Source organism: Erythrolamprus reginae, chromosome 2 (genome assembly GCF_031021105.1).
Source record: "Erythrolamprus reginae isolate rEryReg1 chromosome 2, rEryReg1.hap1, whole genome shotgun sequence".
In the NCBI taxonomy this organism is placed as follows: domain Eukaryota; kingdom Metazoa; phylum Chordata; class Lepidosauria; order Squamata; family Dipsadidae; genus Erythrolamprus; species Erythrolamprus reginae.
In genome coordinates this window covers 218,815,009-218,834,263 of record NC_091951.1, presented here as the reverse complement: position 1 = coordinate 218,834,263, position 19,255 = coordinate 218,815,009, and the positions used below count along the sequence as shown (strand labels likewise).

The following is a 19,255-nucleotide window of genomic DNA, read 5'->3' as shown; positions in this document are numbered from 1 at the left end:
TTACAGTATCATTCTATTTTTACAAAATATATATTTTTATAAACATATTTTATTGCTTTTTCCATTATAACCAAAATTCTAAGAACATAATTAAAGCATAATTTCAAAAAAATTCCTAAACAACAAAAACAAGAGACAAAATTTCAGACGTTAATACATTAGACCAATTCAATATACAATATCAAATCTTAACCAATTAAATTTGACCATACAGAATCATATCAATCAAACTTCCATAATGTCCATAGAAAATCTATTCATTCAGCACATAAAAAGATCAGAACAGAACAATCTTACCTCCTGCCTGTGCACAACAAAAACAAAGTTTGTCCTTTACAAATTGTAAAAACAATTTACAATTGGAGTGTAATTCAACATCCCTTTCCCCTCTTTGACTCTTTTACAAGCACTCTCTTCAAGGTAAAAAATATGTCAATCTTGGCCTGTGATCAAAGTCCTGCCACTTTGTATGTTGACATTGCATGGACATATGAAGAGGCAGGACTTTGTGCTTTCAAGAATCTTGTGTTTGTTTGTTTTACTTTTTGTCAATCTATGTTAATTGTAGTTGAGGCGCAAAACATAAGTCAGAGTCCCTTCTGATATATTGCAATTTTAGCATACTCATTTGACATTCTTTAAAACCCAACCCACTGATGTTAAAACAGTTCCAACTCATCATTCCACATTAGCTGTACTGTACATTATCCATAGCTATTTTCATTAAAAAAAATCAGTTATGAATAAATGTTAACTCTAAATTTAGGAACTTCAAAAATTATTTCTGGTGTTAGTACTTTAGAAACTTCATAGATAATTAGTGCTTCAGTCTGATATTGTACCATGTTCTAATTAACTGTATAGCCATATTTAGACAGACTGTGAAAACATTCAACTCTTAGAACCTCCAGGGTTACAATCAATCTATTGTTTCTTTTTATATGTTATAAGCTGCCCCAAGTCCTCGGAGAGGAGCGGCATATAAATCCAACAAACAAACAAGCAAACAAACATCCTGGACAGTTGAAAGTGGGAAACAGCTTGGATTTGTTTTGAAACTAAGTGAAGGTTGCTATCAATTTTATGAATTTCTTTAATATTGGTTTTCTTGATGTGATGAATAAATGGGACATTGGGATCTTGAGCAACTTTTTAATTCACTAAAATAAAGCAAAATGATATAATAGGGGGGGAAATGAATTTATTATTAAATGAAGCGTTATTGATGGCCAAAGTACACACAAAATGATGACAAAAATCACAGGGAAATAAAGAAATTAATACACGATGTAGTTGTCAGACTAGAAAATTATGAGCAAATGACACTGAAAAATGAAAATGAAATCCAGGAAACAGAAAAAACAGAGGAAAGGACAGGAGAGAAAAAACAATAAATGATACAAAATGAAAAATAAGAGATAGTAAAAGTTGATGACATGGAAAAGGTAAATTAGACTTTAAGAGATCAAAAAACAGAAGAAGATATATGGAAAGACACCCCAGAAGCGAGGAAAGGATCATTGAAAGGCCTACTGAAGGTTGAACAGATTGAAGAGATAGAGATAGATGACATATTTAGATTAAACATGAGTGATAAAAGATATAAGACCAGTGGTGTGTTCTAAATTCCACTGTTATCAGTTTATATTTATTTACTTATTTATTGTTAGGGACCATGAAGGCCACCGAGTTCAACCCCCTGCCCAAGCAGGAACCAGTCAAGTGGCAGTTCAATCTTCTCTTAAAAATGTCCAGTGTTGGAGTTCACAACGTCCGCTGGTAGGTTGTTCCATTGGTTGATCACTCTGACCATCAGGAAGTTCCTCCTTATCTCTATGTTGAATCTCTCCTCGGTCAGTTTCCAGCCGTTGTTCCTCGTCTGGCCCTCTGGTGCCCTGAAGAATAAAGTGATCCCCTCCTCTCTGTGACATCCCCTCGTATACTTGTAGACTGCTATCATGTCTGCTCTGGCCCTCCTTTTCTCTAGGCTATCCATGCCCAGTTCCCTCAGTCTCTCTTCGTAAGTCTTGGTTTCCAATCCCTTAATCATCTTGGTTGCTCTTTTTTGCACCTTCTCCAGAGTTTCAATGTCTCTTTTGAAGTGTGGTGACCAGAACTGAATACAGTACTCCAGGTGTGGTCGGACTAGGGCATAGTAGAGTGGTATTAAGATCTCCCTGGTCTTGGAGTGTATTCCCCTGTTGATGCAGCTTAGGATTGTGTTGGCTTTTTTAGCTGCTGCTCCACATTGTTGGCTCATGTTTAGTTGATTGTCCACCAAGACTCCGAGGTCTCTTTCGCAGTCGCTACTGCTAAGAGGGGTTTCTCCCAGGTTGTATGTGTGTCCAGGGTTTTTTCTGCACAATGTGTGCATAATGCTTCTGCACATGCACAGAAGCATTCCAGGTGGGTGGGCAGACCCTCCTGCCACTGCTATGGGTTCACCAAACCAGGCCAAACCGGGAGCAACCCACCGCCTCAAGGGAGTAGTATGGGAGATGTACCAAGACGTCAATAAGAGATGAGCTATGAAAACGGACAAGAGATGAGGGATAGATGCAAAATATTGTTTAATCTAGGAGCTATTCCATTACAAATTAGCATAGACATAGAAACTAGAAATAGGAAAAGTATTACGTTTTAACTTGGAAACTACGGTATTTTATTAATGGTTAGAAAATAGAAGCTGAAATTAGAGATTTAGAATTAAGGAAGATATGTAAACAAAGATGAAGTAATTGTAATTAAATAATGAATATTGAATAATTACGATAACTAAACATTATGATTAATAGACTTGAGGATAATAGTTACAAATATGATGTTTACATGATTTTTATAACGTCTGATATTATTAATTGATCATAGAAAAAAAATGATGAGTGTTTAGTTAAAACAATGGAAAATGCTTAACAAGGATAAGCGACCATGGCATATAGATTTTGAGAATACTGTAATAGACATAATTATTGCATGTATAAGATTTATTACCATGTTTCCTGAAGATAATACCCTGTCTTATATTTTATGAACACTGAAATGAGCACTTGGCCTTCTTGCCATGTACTCAAAAACCCGATTGGGTTTATTACCAGGGGATGTCTCGTTTTGGGGGAAACAGAGTATGTATTTAAAAGAGGTTGTACCCACTGCTATTGTGAATATGAAGTTTTATATATAACAAAGAAAATTACATACTTTTTAAAAAAAGGAAATTTCACCTTAATCCTAGGTTGGGTCTCTCTTTAATGATCTTTCACTCATTACTTCTTGCCCTCAGATGCTTTAGAGCTGGCTGGGGAATTCTGGGAGTTGAAGTCCAAATATCTTCAAGTTGCCAAGGTTGGGAAACACTGCTTTAGAGAATAGGTCAACCTCCATTCCTCTGTGATAGACTAAAATAGTGGAAGATGGCTATCATGTCACTCCCTAGACCTTTCTTTTCTTAGACAAGACATACCTATTTACCTCAGCCATTCAACATACATTTAGCTGCCAGATCTTATCATCTTTGTTGCTCTTCTCTGTACTCTTTCTAAGGTCTCAGCATCTTTGTTGTATTGCAAGATAATAGCTCTCTAGTTCTATGTAATAAATGATATTTGGGAAAATTAAAATGTCTATTTTCATATAAAAGTTGTAACAGAATACAGTTCTAATAAAGATGCAAAATCAAAATACAAATATGATTCCCATTGAAATGACAAGATCTAAAATAAAAAAGGCAATTATATGTATTGATCTTTGTTTACCTACTTTTGAACTGAAGTGCTGGCCAATTGTTAAGTCAGATCAATAATTAAATAGTAGAACTATGCAGCTCTACAATATTACATGATCCTATCTCTCCCCCCCCCCCCAATTTTCTTAATTACCATCAATTGAGAGGCGTCACCAAGACAAGGACTCTTTGGAAAAAATTGCTTTTAGCAGTTTTCTGAAATCAGGACAGAGAAGGGGATCACCTACCTTGAGCTGAGAAACTATAACTGAGAAGGCCTATTCTGAGCTGCTGTCCCTTTAACATGAAGGTGGGGGAGAGAGTCCTGGCGGCTACAGCAAGCATGTACCAGGGGACAGATTCTTCTCTGAGCAAATGGCCCCAAAGTAGCATCCTCCTTAGCTAGCAATGCAGAAAGCTTCAAAATTTTATTTATTTATTATTTAGATTTGTATGCCGCCCCTCTCCGAGGACTCGGGGCGGCTCACAGCAGAGAAAAACAAATCATAAATAATCTGAATACATTTAAAACATTTAAGATTTAAAAAGAAAACCCCATATAGTACATACACACTCACAAGCATACCATACACAATTTAAACATGCCCAGGGGGAGATGTCTTAGTTCCCCCATGCCTGACGGCAAAGGTGGGTTTTAAGGAGTTTACGGAAGGCAGGTAGATTAGGGGCAGTTCTAATCTCCGGGGGGAGTTGGTTCCAGAGAGCCGGTGCCGCCACAGAGAAGGCTCTTCCCCTGGGGCCCGCCAACCGACACTGTTTAGTTGACGGGACCCGGAGAAGGCCCACTCTGTGGGACCTAATCGGTCGCTGGGATTCGTGCGGCAGGAGGCGGTCTCGGAGGTATTCTGGTCCGATGCCATGAAGGGCTTTAAAGGTCATAACCAACACTTTGAATTGTGACCGGAAATTGATCGGCAGCCAATGCAGACTGCGGAGTGATGGTGAAACATGGGCATACCTAGGTAAGCCCATGACTGCTCTCGCAGCTGCATTCTGCACGATCTGAAGTTTCCGAACACTTTTCAGAGGTAGCCCCATGTAGAGAGCATTACAGTAGTCGAACCTCGAGGTGATGAGGGCATGAGTGACTGTGAGCAATGAGTCCCGGTCCAGATAGGGCCGCAACTGGTGCACCAGGCGAACCTGGGCAAACGCCCCCCTCGCCACAGCTGAGAGATGGTTTTCTAATGTGAGCTGTGGATCGAGGAGGACGCCCAAGTTGCGGACCCTCTCTGAGGGGGGCAATGATTCCCCCCCCAGGGTGATGGACAGACAGATGGGATTGTCCTTGGGAGGCAGAACCCACAGCCACTCCGTCTTATCCGGGTTGAGTTTGAGTCTGTTGACACCCATCCAGGCCCCAACAGCCTCCAGGCACCGGCACATCACTTCCACTGCTTCGTTGACTGGGCTTGTGGTGGAGATGTAAAGCTGGGTATCATCGGCATATTGATGATACCTCACCCCATGTCCTTGGATGATCTCACCCAGTGGTTTCATGTAGATGTTGAATAGCAGGGGGGAGAGGACCGACCCCTGAGGTACCCCACAAGGGAGCGACCTCGGAGCTGACCTCTGACCCCCCACTAACACCGACTGCGACCGGCCAGAGAGGTAGGAGGAGAACCACTGAAGAACAGTGCCTCCCACTCCCAACCCCTCCAGCCGGTGCATAAGGATACCATGGTCGATGGTATCGAAAGCCGCTGAGAGGTCAAGAAGCACCAGGACAGAGGATAAACCCCTGTCCCGGGCCCGCCAGAGATCATCCATCAACGCGACCAAAGCGGTTTCCATGCTGTAACCGGGCCTGAAGCCTGACTGCTGGGGACCTAGATAATCGGCTTCTTCCAAGGACCGCTGGAGCTGGAGTGCCACCACCTTCTCGACAACCTTCCCCATAAAGGGAAGGTTGGAGACTGGACGATAGTTATTAAGTACGGCTGGGTCCAGGGAGGGCTTCTTGAGGAGGGGGCGCACAAGCGCTTCTTTATAGAGAGTTGGAAAGACTCCCCTCCCCAAGGAAACGTTGGTAATCTCCTGGGCCCAGCTCCGTGTCACCTCCCTGCTGGCCGAGACCAACCAGGAGGGACACGGATCCAGTAAACAGGTGGCGGAACTCACAGCTCCAATGGCCTTGTCCACTTCATCAGGTGTCACCAGATCAAACTCTTCCCAGACAGGTGGACAAGTACGTGCCCCAGTCACCTCGACTGACTCATTGTCAGTCGACTCTGTATTACAATTGGAGTCGAGATCAGCCCGGATCTGAGCGACTTTATCAGCGAAAAACGTGTTAAAATCCTCGGCACTGCTCTGCAAGGGCTCCCCAGCTCCCCCCTGGTTAAGAAGGGAGCGGGTCACCCTAAACCGAGCAGCCGGGCGGGATTCCACTGATGCAATCAAGGCGGCATGGTAAGCGCATCTTGCCGCCTTGAGTGCCACTTTGTAAGTCTTAATAAAAGCTCTTACAAGTGTTCGATCGGATTCGGACCTACTCTTCCTCCATCGCTTCTCTAGACGTCTCTTTTGGCGTTTCAACTCCCGGAGCTCCTCGTTGAACCATGGGGCTCTACGGGGTCTAGCACCGCGGAGAGGTCGCAAAGGCGCAATCCGGTCAAGAGCCCCAGCCGCAGCCCTGTTCCAGGCCTCAGCAAGGGACTCCGCCGAACTGTGGACGAGTGCCTCTGGAATAACCCCAAGCGCCGTCTGAAAGCCCTCTGGGTCCATCAGGCGTCTGGGGCGGAACATCTTCATTGGTTCCGCCTCCCTGCGGGGAAGGATTGGAGCCATGAAGTCAAGCCGTAGAAGAAAATGGTCTGACCATGACAAAGGCAACGCTTCTAAGCCACTTAGTCTCGGACCATTACTCAATTGCTCAGAAAGGAATACCATGTCAGGTGCGTGCCCTCCCTCGTGAGTCGGACCCTGTATTACTTGAGTCAGGTCCATGGCTGTCATGGTGGCCATGAACTCCTGTGCCAGCCCAGAGGTTTTGCCGAGTGACGGCAGGTTGAAGTCCCCCAGGACAATGAGTCCGGGGAACTCCACCGCCAACCCGGCTACCTCCTCGAGTAGCACAGGCAGGGCTTTTGACACGCAGCTGGGAGGCAGGTACGTGAGAAATAAGCCCACCTGAACCCCTAAGTCCAACTTCAGCAATTTCCAATTTCCGCAATTTCCGGAGCAATGAGTCTACGCAGGCAAAGGCTCTCCCTGGCTATAATAGCCACTCCTCCCCCCCTTCCCTGGGGTCGAGGTTGATGCCATATCTGAAACCCGGCTGGGCAAATTTCAGAGAGAGGAACACCTCCCTCCGGGCCCAGCCAGGTTTCAGTAATACAAGCCAGGTCGGCCTCCTCATCCAGGATCAGATCCCGGATGAGGAGAGCTTTATTTACCACCGACCTGGCATTGAGCAGCAGCAACCTGAGCCAGGGCCAAAAATAGATCTCCAAGGATAGAAAAATGTAAATAGCAAGGTTTATTGTAGAAAGAGGACAGGCTGTAACTAAAGAATCTAGCCATGAATCAAATGTAGGCTTTATATGGAATGAATTCAACATTTAAAAAATTTCACCTTCCCCCCCCACCTGACCACTGAACTTTGAATTTTAGCCCTGCCTTAGGCATGAAAGCTAGATGAGTGACTTTGTGTCAATCGTTCCCTCAGACCAACCTACCTCACAGGACTGGTTTTTGTGGAGAAACTAGGAGGAAGAAGGAGTTTTACGACTGTGTGCCCCCTTGAGTTATTTATAAAAATAATAAAGCTACCTGATGCAGCTGGTTGTAGATTGAATCTATCCCCCAATGGCCAGACTAGTCCAGGTACTAACCTTCCTCTCCACTTGCTACTGAAAAGGACCTTGGGGGTCTTCTAGTCCAGTCTCCTGCTCAAGCAGAAGATCCTATACCAGTGCTGGGTTGCTCCCAGTTCGGACCAGTTCTTAAACTGGTAGCGCTGGTGGCTGGAAGCTCTGTTCACCCACCTGGGATGCTTCTGCACATGCAAAGTGTTGTCCATGAACATGGGCGCAAACAATTGGCAAAATCATTTAGAACCTATCACTGTCCTATACTATTTCAGACAAGTGACTGTCTAGTCCAGGAGTGTCAAACTCAAGGCCCGGGGGCCAATTCTGGTCCATAGGGTGCTTAGATCTTGTTCTGACCTAGGCTTCCTTAGAAAATATAAAGTACAAGCTTAGTCCCACAAAATCTCTTTTATTTATACAACTGTAAATTGCTTTCATTTATAGTCTGCAAAGCTTGATAAACAGTCTTTCAGATGAAGGTTATCAACCCCCACCTATCTCACATGGAATTCTGCCAGAAAGCTAATTTCCAGATGCAAGGCAAGGCCAAACGTGGCACAGAATCACAAACAGAAGTTTCAAATCTTGAATCGGCCAGATGAACTAATTGTTTCTTGCAAAAAGCTCACATTCTGTTTGCTTTTCTTTTATATCTTATGGGAGGGGCCAATCATCTCCAAGCCCTGCTCCCAAGTCGACCTTGCTTTCTTAATTGTTCTTGTTGTCTGACAGCTCTGCGTATGCCCACACTGGGAATAGGCTCCCACTGTTCTGCTTTGCTGCTGTCAGACCTGGAGGCTGCACATAACTACCAGTATCAGATGGCCTTGGTCCCCTTTCTACCTCCCACACAGAGCCCTTTCCCAGACTCCAGGATTGGTCCATATTCCTCCCCAACCTCCTCACTGTCTAAATCTGGTGCTAGCTCCAATGGCTGCCACAGATCTGGCCCACAGGGCTGCCCTAGAAACAAAGGACCAGTCTGCGGTGCCTCTGCCAGCAAAAATAGAGCTCGGGAGGGACATGTGCGGTCCTGCCAAGCTCCATTTTTGCTGCCAGAGGGTTGCAGGAAGCCGTCGCAGCCAAAAACAGAGTCCGTTTTCATTGGCAAAGTGCTCAGGCCCCCACAGATGCCCCAACACAAGTGATAACAAGCTGTCTTATATTTTTTTTGAACCCTGAAATAAGTGCTTGGCCTTATTGCCATGCACTCAAAAGCCCAATTGGGCTTATTATCAGGGGATGTCTTATATTGGGAGAAATAGGCTATGTACCACATAGTTTTGTTGGAAACCTTATTTATGTGGTTTATAATAATAATAACAGAGTTGGAAGGGACCTTGGAGGTCTTCTAGTCCAACCCACTGCTTAAGCAGAAACCCTACACCACTTTAGACAAATGATTATCCAGTATCTTCTTAAAAACATGTGTTGGACCAACTTCTAGAGGCAAGCTGCCCCACCGATTATTCTTCTAATTGTCAGGAAATTTCTCCTTAGTTCTAAGTTGCTTCTCTCCTTGATTAGTTTCCACCCATTGCTTCTTGTCCTACCCTCAGGTGTGTTGGAGAATAGTTTGACTCCCTCTTCTTTGTGACAACCCCTGAGATATTGGAACACTGCTATCATGTCTCTCCTAGTCCTTCTTTTCATTAAACGAGACATACGGTTCCTGCAACCATTCATGTATTTTAACCTCCAGTCTCCTAATCATCTTTGTTGCTCTTCTCTGCACTCTTTCTAGAGACTCCGTATTCCTTTTGCAGTCTCAGTATCCTTTTTGCATTGCGGTGACCAAAACTGAATGCAGTTTACCAGTGTCTTCTTCCATATTTGATTTTGGAATGCTTTCTCCAAGGTGAGTTGGTTTCTATATTCTATGAATATTCTGTTTCTGTTCAGCGCTTTGCTTCTGCACCTGTGTGCCTATTTTTACCTAACTTCAAATTATAGTCTATGGCCTTTGTTCCTTATCTCATTTCTGTCTCTTGACAATAAATGTCATGCCATTTCAATGCCTTGTCTGTCATTTGCTTTTATTTCTTGATTGTAAATACAAAATTGAACTATCTCTTGTTAATTGGCAGTTGCCTAAAGAAGCATACAAACTATATACACTGCTCAAAAAAATAAAGGGAACACTCAAATAACGCATCCTAGATCTGAATGAATATTCTCATTGAATATTTCATTTGCACAACTATTCCATTTGCACAACAGCATATGAAATTGACTGTCAGTCAGTGTTGCTTCCTAAGTGGACAGTTTGATTTCACAGAAGTTTGATTTACTTGAAGTTATAGTGTTAAGCGTTCCCTTTATTATTTTGAGCAATGTAAAAAAGGAAGGCAATTGATTGGCCCCTTTATCAGTTGAAAATGAGCATGGTTTGCAAAATGTTGCATCATGATAACGGAAACACAGGAGACACTCCATCTTATGCCAAAATTATTATATGTTGCTAGCAGGGTTTTGACTGCCATTGATGCCACAACAGACACTCCGGGCATAACTATCTTGACATAACAGGCAAAGCCAAGGACACAGTATCTGGGCTTTGGTTCGAGTTATTAGCTTGATATGCCACATTTCTCCCTAATGCTATAAGGGATACCTCTCAGATTATAGCCTAAATTATCCACCCCCCATATACACTTACCTGCGCCTTAAGATCTTCTAACGAAGTCTTCCACCAAAGGAGGCCACTGCAAGCCAGAGTACTTTTTTTTCCTCTGGGGGCATCATCCCATTTATGCAATGCTCTTCCCAACTGGTTCACACAGTAGCATCATTTTGTATTTGATTTGATTTCGTTATGTATGTTTCCACTCACATTTTTAAGCATGTCTTGTTGTAAACCATCCATAAAGCTTCATTTTTAAAAATAATGTAAAACTTTTAAAAGTTATGACAACAAATCAATTTGAATAAGGGTGAGGGTTCAAACTCAAGGTTGGCTTGGATATTAGGAGCACTCCCTCTTTGTTTTTTAATACAAAATGGGATACATTGGATTTATTTATTTTTTAAGCAAAGCCAACACAATTGCCCATTTCTAGTGATTAAATATTTTTGAACATAGAAACCTATAATTGTAAAGGCCAGATTTCTGTAACCAGAAATCTATATAAAATTTAGAGTTGAACAAATCACTTCAATTCAATTATAGAACTGTAGGTTTTATTTTTTTTAAAGTTCATTCTTAGCATATAAGGGGGAAACATCAAAATGCCTGCAGCTGCTTCAGTCTTAACAGTTTCCATACCTTTTTAGCAGCAAGAACAATAGACCCTTCTAATTCTAAGCCTCCAGTTTCAGTTGAATATCTTCAGTGGTTTCCACTCAATATTTTGAAATATTCCTTTCTGCATCTCTTGAGTGGGATGAGACAACAAAGGGCAGCCAATACTGCCAAATAATCCAGCAAAGAACCTTAATCACATTGAACTAATGGATGACAACTAATAAAAGATAATACATGATATTCTGCCTTTGATCACTGTGTTTGTGGAGTCCTAAGAGAGATGGTATAGCAAACTTGGGAAGGACTGATTGGGCCAATGGTATACTTTGAAGCAAGGAGAGGGTAGAGAGTTGCGGGTCACAGAGAAGGAAACTTGCATTATATATAGCAGTGATAGTGAACCTGTGGCATGGGTGCCACAGGTGGCACACGGAGCCATATCTGCTGGCACATGAGCCGTTGCCCAACTCAGTTCCAACGTGCGTGCATGTGTGTGCCAGCCAGCTGGTTTTTGGCTCACAGAGGCTCTGGGAGGGTGTTTTGTCTTCCAGAGAGCCTCTAGGGGGATGGGGGAGGGCATTTTTACCCTTCCCTGGCTCCAGAGAAGCCTTTGGAGCCTGGGGAGGGTGAAACACGAGTCTACTGGGCCCACCAGAAGTTGGCAAACAGGCTGTTTCAGCCTCGAGAGGGCCCTGGGGGGGAAGCTGTTTTCATCCTCCCCAGGCATTGAATTATGGGTGTGGGCACTCGTGCACACATGATAGTGCAAACGTACTCTCTTTCGGCACCCGAGGAAAAAAAGGTTCGCCATCACAGGGGTTCAGGATTGCCAGGGTCCAAATGTACGTTTAAAGAAAAGCCCCCAAAGAAGCCCTTGACCCCACAACACAGTAATAATCCCCACTCTCCCTACCCCCAAGAAACATATTTAAATGCTGGAAGATCAGGAGGAAATAACCAAACCAGGCCAGCTCTCCCCCACACCTCCCTGCCCCAAAATCAAGCTAGGCATGTGCAAAATTTCTAACCCTGTGCGTGCCTGACTCCTTTCCAAAACCCGACACCACATAGCAAGTGAGCGACTCGGCAGGGCTCATCGAGAGGGAGGGGGGAGAGAAGGGGGGAGGGAAAGGGGAGGGGAGAGGTGCAGCTTAATGGGATATTGGATATCTTGCAAGGCGCATTTCTTGCTCTGCACACAAAGGACTTAAAAGCTCCTAATGCACTTTCTCTTGCTAATGTCCCTGCGGGGGTTTAATGCAGAGGATGATTGATGGGGCTTTTCTAGTGTCCGGGACTTCCTCCCCTCCGCCTTTTCTTTTCGTTCCAAAAAGCAGAGCCGTGAGAATGAGATGGACGGGATGCTTAGCATCATGGGGGGAGACTGCTGAAGAAGCGGGAGGGCATTGACTTTCTCAGTACCTCTCCCCTCCTCCTTTAACCTTCAAGCTTCCTCACTGATGCAGCCTCCTCTTCCTCCCTTTCCTTCCCTCTCTCCCTCCGTGGTAGCAGCGTTTCCAAAAGGCACCTCACAGAAAGGGCGAGAGACTTCAGCGGCTGTCACAGAGCTTGCCTAACAAAATGCTTAACAAAAATAGAAAGGCAGCCCCATGCCAAAAGATTGGGGAGCAAACAGGCACCGCACCCGCTTGGCATGGGCTTTGCCACACGGGGTCCCAAGATGTTTAGGGGCCACATGGAGAGGGGGAAGAGGGGGGAAATAAGCACGGTTGTTGTTGCTGTTTGGGTTTCCTTCGCGGGACCTTTTCTGCACTATCATTAGGTGGCACATGATGGGCTGGGGAGATGCCACTGCTTCTCTGGAGCCTCACCAACCTGTTCTCCTACCTGGAGGTAGCGGAGTCGACCAATGAGCTGCGCCTACCTGAACTCCGCCCCCAAGTCACTGCAACCAGCCATGGGAGGGGAAACCCTTCTCGCCTCTGATGCATCTAATGCAGTTGGGAGGCTAGAAAAGAAACCTCGCTTTCCTGCGTGGCTGCTTCTAACTCAGCACAATGGCAAAACATTAATTTTCACTGTGGCTAGGTGGGAGGGGGGGGCATGTCTGCAACTTTTATTGGGAGGGGCTGGCCAGCAGGGACAGGGAAACTGGCTCAGCATACTTTACAGCTGCGTAACTACAAAGGTTGCTGGACCGGGCCCCTCTCACCGTGCTGGCTAGCATCTTCCGAAGCATCTCCTAGGTCAGCAGAGGCACCGCAAGTCCCCCCCACATGGCCTGTTTTGGGCCTAGCAGGCCTTTTTACATCCACCTGGGAGTCAAAAGGAACACGGAGGACCCTGGAAGCAGAGATGGGTTGTGACTTAACCTCGCTACCAGTTTGCTTCCTCCTGCAGTGTCGCAAAAAAACCTCAGATGGTAGCTGCGTGTACAGTGCTGGAACTCAGCTTCTCCGCATGCTCAGAAGGAAAAAATATTTTTTTAAAAAAAAAACCCACCCAAAACAAAATGGTGACAAATGCACAGTGCCGAAAACTCAGCCTCTGTGCATGCTCAGAAGAAGAAAAAATAAAGAAATCCCCCCAAAATCTAAAAAAAAAATGGGGAAAAAATGGCAGCCTCTAGTGACCGGCACCGCACCAGTGACATCACCAGCAGCCTGCTACTGGTGCACCTGTACCGTACCGACAGGAACCCACCCCTGGTTAACTCATCACCATTTCACTTAATAATGAAACGCAAATGTTGTTTGTGCAGAATTTTAAAGGAGATTTGACCCAAGAGTCATTTCCTGACTGATTTGCGTTGCTTGTGTTGGACACCCAGTGGTGTTTCCAGAACTAGCTCAGAAATGTAATAATGCATTAACATGCAAGAGTGAAAAATTAAGTTTGTAACTAGGTGCTCAGGAAACTGAGAGGTGAATGAAGCCCAAGCAATGTTAACATTTCCATATGAGAACAGGTCTGAGGGGAAGAAAGTTTAAGGAAGTGACAGCTGAAGTGGGCCGATTAATATAAAAGCACTGATAACATTGTTTAGCCACCCATTGGTCAATTCTGCAAATTGTTTTTAGCAACTCTAGAAGCAGTAGAATCTATCAAATCTGCAAAATGAATGCCTTTGATTAAAGCTCTGGCCAATCAGAGCAAGGGGTAAAAACAGCAATGGGTAAAAACTGCAGAGTTTCAAGTGGAATGTCCATTTATGTAAAGAGACAGCTCTGAATAGACGGAGTATCTAAAAACAGGATTTAAAGTGGGGGGAAGGCAGCGGAAACCAGCAAATTGTTATAGTTTTATTTCTCTGAACCTGAATTGATATGCTGTTCTCTACTGATGAGACTGGCTGTACCAGACATATCCACAGCAAGCCAAGAATTTGTCAAAATAGTGAAATGTTTGCTTTGATGTCATGATGTAAATTTCACCCATTATGCACTTACAAAGAGAGTTTTTGTTGCAATATCATAGCACGCATTTTGTCATTTGTTCCTCATAGGCCCTACTCAAGTGTGCTTTTTATTCACCTTCACCCTTATTCACCTCCCCAAAGGAATACAGTATATTGCTCAGCCCATTTATGATGTTAATTGTACCATCAAGTATATTTCATAAAGTAAATAAACTGAGGTAGACAAGGTTTCTACATAAAACATTGGTTTCAATGATATATTCCATTATATTCACATAAAGATTTCTGCAGTCCCCTGGTATTACACAAAAGTGAAAGTGAAAGTGGACAGAGGAGCTAATTTTTTGCCAGATGTGGAAATACAATAAGAAAGAAATCGAGGAGGATCCATGCCAATAACTAGAAATATATCTGAAAAATGACATCATGGATCATAGTAAGATTAGTTGCATTTTATAATATCAATCATTTCAACTTACAAACTTCTCTTCTTTGCAACATTATAATATCCTAAACATTCGCCCAATTCTGTATTATGTACAGCATTAGGTTTTGCTGTCTGCTCACCAATCTGTCCGTCCATCCATCCATCCATCCATCCATGCCACCCAATTCCTCAAGGACTCTGGTGGCTTACAACAAATAAAAACAATATTTAAAAGAACAATTAAAAAAATAATTACAAAACCCTAGTAAAACTTATGCATATCTCTCAATATCTCTCATGGCTGGATTGGGACCTGGAGAAGGCCAGCCCCACGGGTCCTTATCGGTCACTGGGAGGTATATTGTAGGAGGCAGTCCTGAAGATAGTCTGGCCCTAAGCCATGTAGGGCTTTATAGGTGAAGACCAACACCTTGAATTACGTCCAGAGACTGATTGGGAGCCAGTGCAGCTCACGGAGAGTTGGTGTGATGTGGGTATACTTAGGTGCGTGGCTGCGTTCTAGACTAGTTGAAGTCTCCAAACACTTTTCAGGGGTAGCTCCATGCAGAGGGCATTGCAGTAGTTAAGCCATGAGGTAATAAGGACATGAGTGACCAAGCGAAGAGCCTCCTGGTCCAGGTAGGGTTGCAATTGGTGGACCAGATGAACTTGTGCAATGGTCCCTCTAGCTACAGATGAGAGATGTTAATCCAATCTCAGCCGAGAATTTAGAAGGATTCCCAAATTGTGAACCCATTCTGAGGGGGGTAATTTCTCCCCCACCCAAACCAAGGACAGACAGTCATTATGGCCTTGTCCTGTCGCGGTTAAGTTTGAACCTGTTAACTTCCATCTAGACCCTCAGAGCCTCCAGGCACCAGCACATCACATCCACTGCTTCACTGAACTGACGCAGGATGGAGCTGTATAGCTGGGTATCATCAGCGTATTGCTGGTACCTCACCCCGTGACGACGGATGAGCTCACCCAGTGGTTTTATGTAGAAGTTAAATAGGAGAGGAGAAAGAACTGAACCCTGCAGTACCCCGCAAAGGAGGGGCCTAGGGGTCAACCTCTGTCCTCCTACCAACACCAACTGCACACAACCAGAGAGGTAGGAGGAGAACCATTGTAAAAAATTGCCGCAAAAGGATACCATAGTCAATGGTATTGAAAGCTGCTGAGAGATCAAGAAGCAGCAAGACAGAGGAATGACCTCTATCCCGGGCTTGCCAGAGATCATCCATCAGCGTGACCAAAGCAGTTTCTGTTCTGTAGCTGGGCCTGAAGCCTGATTGAAATGAGTCTAGATAATCTGTTTCATCCAATGACTGTAAGAGCTGGAGTACCACCACTTTCTCCACAACCTTACCTATAAAGGGCAGGTTTAAGACATGACAAATGTTCTTCAACTCAGCTGCATTCAGGAAAGGCTTCTTGAGGAGGGGCCTCACTACCACTTCCTTTAACGGTTGTGGGGAAAACCCCTCAATCAAGGACCCTCACTCAAAGCCTGGACCCAGCCTCAGATCCCTTCCTAGCTGGCCAACAGCTAGGAGGGACACAGGTCCAATAAGCAAGTGGAGGAACTCATCATTCCCATAGCCTTGTCCCCTTCCTCAGGAGTCACCAGGTCAAACTTGTCCCACACAATAGGACTAAGTCCTACCCCTGTCATCTCAGTCAATGTTGCCCAATCAGAGTCCAGGTCCATTCGAATCTGGGTGACTTTATCCATCAGAAACTGAACAAATTCCTCAGCTCTACCCTGTAAGGCTCCTCCACTCTCTCCATGTTAAGAAGAGTGGGTCATCCTTTTTCCACCGGACATTTCCCCCCCCTTATCACCACTAGATAAGTCCTAATAAAGGTTCTTAACAATGTTCGGTCAGATTCAGATTTACTGGTTCTCCAGCATCGCTCTAGACATCTCTTCTGGAACTTTATCTTCTGGAGCTCCTCAGTAAACCAAGAAGCTCTCCTGGATCGACTCCCACCATATATAAATATTCTTGCAATATCTGAAATCATTTTTTCTATTCAATAGTTAATAATAGCTTTCCATGGTCAATTTTTCAGTACAGCAGAATAAAACAAAAGTGCAACAAACATGAAATTCACTTAAACAAAAACAAGATGCTAAGAAAATTCTAGTATATGCTGAACATTTAGCTTTGTAACAGGTGTATTGTCATGATTCAAAACTAGTGTTCACTTGCATATTTCTTACTATCTTAATCAGTCAGCTCCATGTGTCAAGGGAGCCTCCTGGTGGCCATAGGCTTCTGTTACAGTCTGATCGTTTTGAATCATAATTTATTTCTTTTCTTAAAAGCACAGTAGTATATTGGTAGTCACAATTGCACCTGGCACTTAAGTAACATTTATCCAACTTTTTATCCACAAAGGGGTCATATTATTGAACAAGGATCCCTCACTTGATCATTTGAGTCTCTTCGCTGGCATCATAGAATTCTTCATTGTCACTTCCAGTCCTGGATGAACCTTGATCAGACTAAAATAGAAATAAGAATTTGATTACAGGAATATTTCTTCAGCATGCTTTGGATAAAACATTTAATAGGATCAATTTTGAGACTGAAATAACATTTTACCAATACATGGATGGAAGACAGGTTTACCTTCTCTTTTTGTTTGTAGCCTTCCAACTAAATATTATGAATAATTTTACAAAGATTTTAAGGATATAAAAAGTATTTAAATAGCATGCATGAAAATGCAGTAACAACTAGTGGAAACTAAGCAAACTGGTATATGCCAATAAATGTGTATTTTTAAATTTTATTAGAAATACTACAGTATAAAATCTGTACCCATTAAGAAAGCTGAGTGCTGAAGCCTTGATGCTTCCAAATTGTGTTGGAGAAGACTCTTGAGAGTCCCTTGGACTGCAAGGACAGCAAATATGTCCAATCTTAAAGGAAATCAACACTGACTCTTTCTTGGAAAGACAGATATTGAAGCTGAAGCTCAAATGCTTCGGCCACCAAATGAGAAGAAAGGACTCACTGGAAAAGATAACGGCAGAGACTGAGAGGAGTAGATAGTGTCATTGACCCAGTGGGCATGAGTTTGGGCAGACTCAGGGAGACATTGGGAGACAGGGGGACCTGGGGTGCTGTGGTCCATTGGGTTGTGAACAGTCAGACATGAACAACAAAAATACAATCGGTGCCCCAGTGGATCAGTTTCAGAGAAACTGCATTTCCTTACCTTAGCAGAAAAACAAAATGACCATGTGCGGGGAAGAAACAGTGGGAGCAACCGTGACTTTCAATTTCCTGCAGACTTTCCCATTCAGTTTTCTTGTGAGAAGCTGGCAGAGAGCATCAGAAATCTTCTTCCATCCCTCCCTCCTTTGAATTCCTGCCAGCCTCCTCATTTCCAGCAAGAAAATCAGTGGGGCAGCCAGCAGGAAGTTGCAAGGCCAATAGAACATATTCTGTTAAGATGCCTCTTCTTCCATCTTCAACTCTCATCATTGACGCTGATGATGCCTATTTGACTGTGGTTTAAAATACCATATGAAGCAACCTCTATAGATTGTAAATCACACTTTATGCCCGGAAATGGGAACATTTCCTGGCATAAAGTGTGATTTACAATCTACAGAGGTTGCTTCATACGGTAATTTAAACCACAGTCAAATAGGCATAGTTCCCTATTACTATTATATAGATAGTAATAGTTCCCTGGCCGACCAAAAATATTGGATGTTGGGAGATACAATTCCACAATATTTCAGCTTCAACCCAGTGGTGGTTGCAACTGTCTCGAACCAGTTTGCCCCTATTAGTGGTGGAAATTTGTCCCTGGCAGTGATGGCTAGCTGGCCATACCCCTGAGCCAGACCTCCAGTCTTTGAAAGTGGCTGGCAAAGAACCATCTGCGCATGCGCAAAGACTTCTGTGCATGCGCAGAGGGTCATTGTCCAGATGCAAAATGCACACTTCTGAGGTGCTGCGAGCTGGTAGGGAAGGTAAGTGGAACTCAGCCTTGCTTCAATCTAATTAGTATGCTATATGAAACCTGCCAACTATGGCTTATTCAGATGCCACTCAAAATATGGTATAGCACAATGAATTGATTTGGGGATTGATCAACTAGAAATTTTTATGTACAGTAATACAAAACAATACAGTATTCTGTTTTTGTTGCTGTTCTGTTTTATGTATTTTCAATTGTCAGACAGAAAATAGGGTAATGGTACTAACTACTAAAATGTGTAAGATGCTATCTCTTTGACCAAAGAACTATGTACCATAAAATGATTTAAGTAATGCTACTATTAAGGATCATTGCGCGGTAATCTTCCATGTCTGCAAGAATGTGGAATGCCCTCTGTAGATGTGATAAGGTTGAAACCTATATGCCTGGTCAAAGGTAATCCATTCCTTTTATTAGTTCAAGGAAATAATTATTCATTTAGGCTTCTCCTCACCTAAGGTAATGAAAACCCTTCTGTGCATCGAGGGTAAAGGTTATTCAGCTCTCCTATTGTTCTAGCTAAGAGCATAAGGTTAAACTATGCTCACCCGCTTGCTTAGTATGACCTTTCTGTACGCTGTATATTAACCAGTCACTAGTTAGCTATCTTTGGACCAAGTCAATCATTGTGATTACA

The 19,255-nt window shown here is 43.5% G+C and overlaps 1 protein-coding gene across 3 annotated transcripts in view; it reads right to left on the bottom strand.

Moving 5' to 3' along the window:
* SLC22A15 (solute carrier family 22 member 15) overlaps positions 1-19,255 on the bottom strand; it is an 84,617-nt gene that overhangs the window by 24,753 nt on the left and 40,609 nt on the right. For 2 of the 3 annotated variants that reach the window (XM_070741879.1, XM_070741880.1), the window contains exon 12: positions 17,049-17,125. In XM_070741879.1, coding sequence (XP_070597980.1) covers positions 17,049-17,125 — 77 coding nt within the window. Of the gene's footprint in view, positions 1-1,181; positions 2,527-17,048; positions 17,126-19,255 lie in introns of those variants that run through there. The other variant, XM_070741881.1, reaches the window with a different exon arrangement.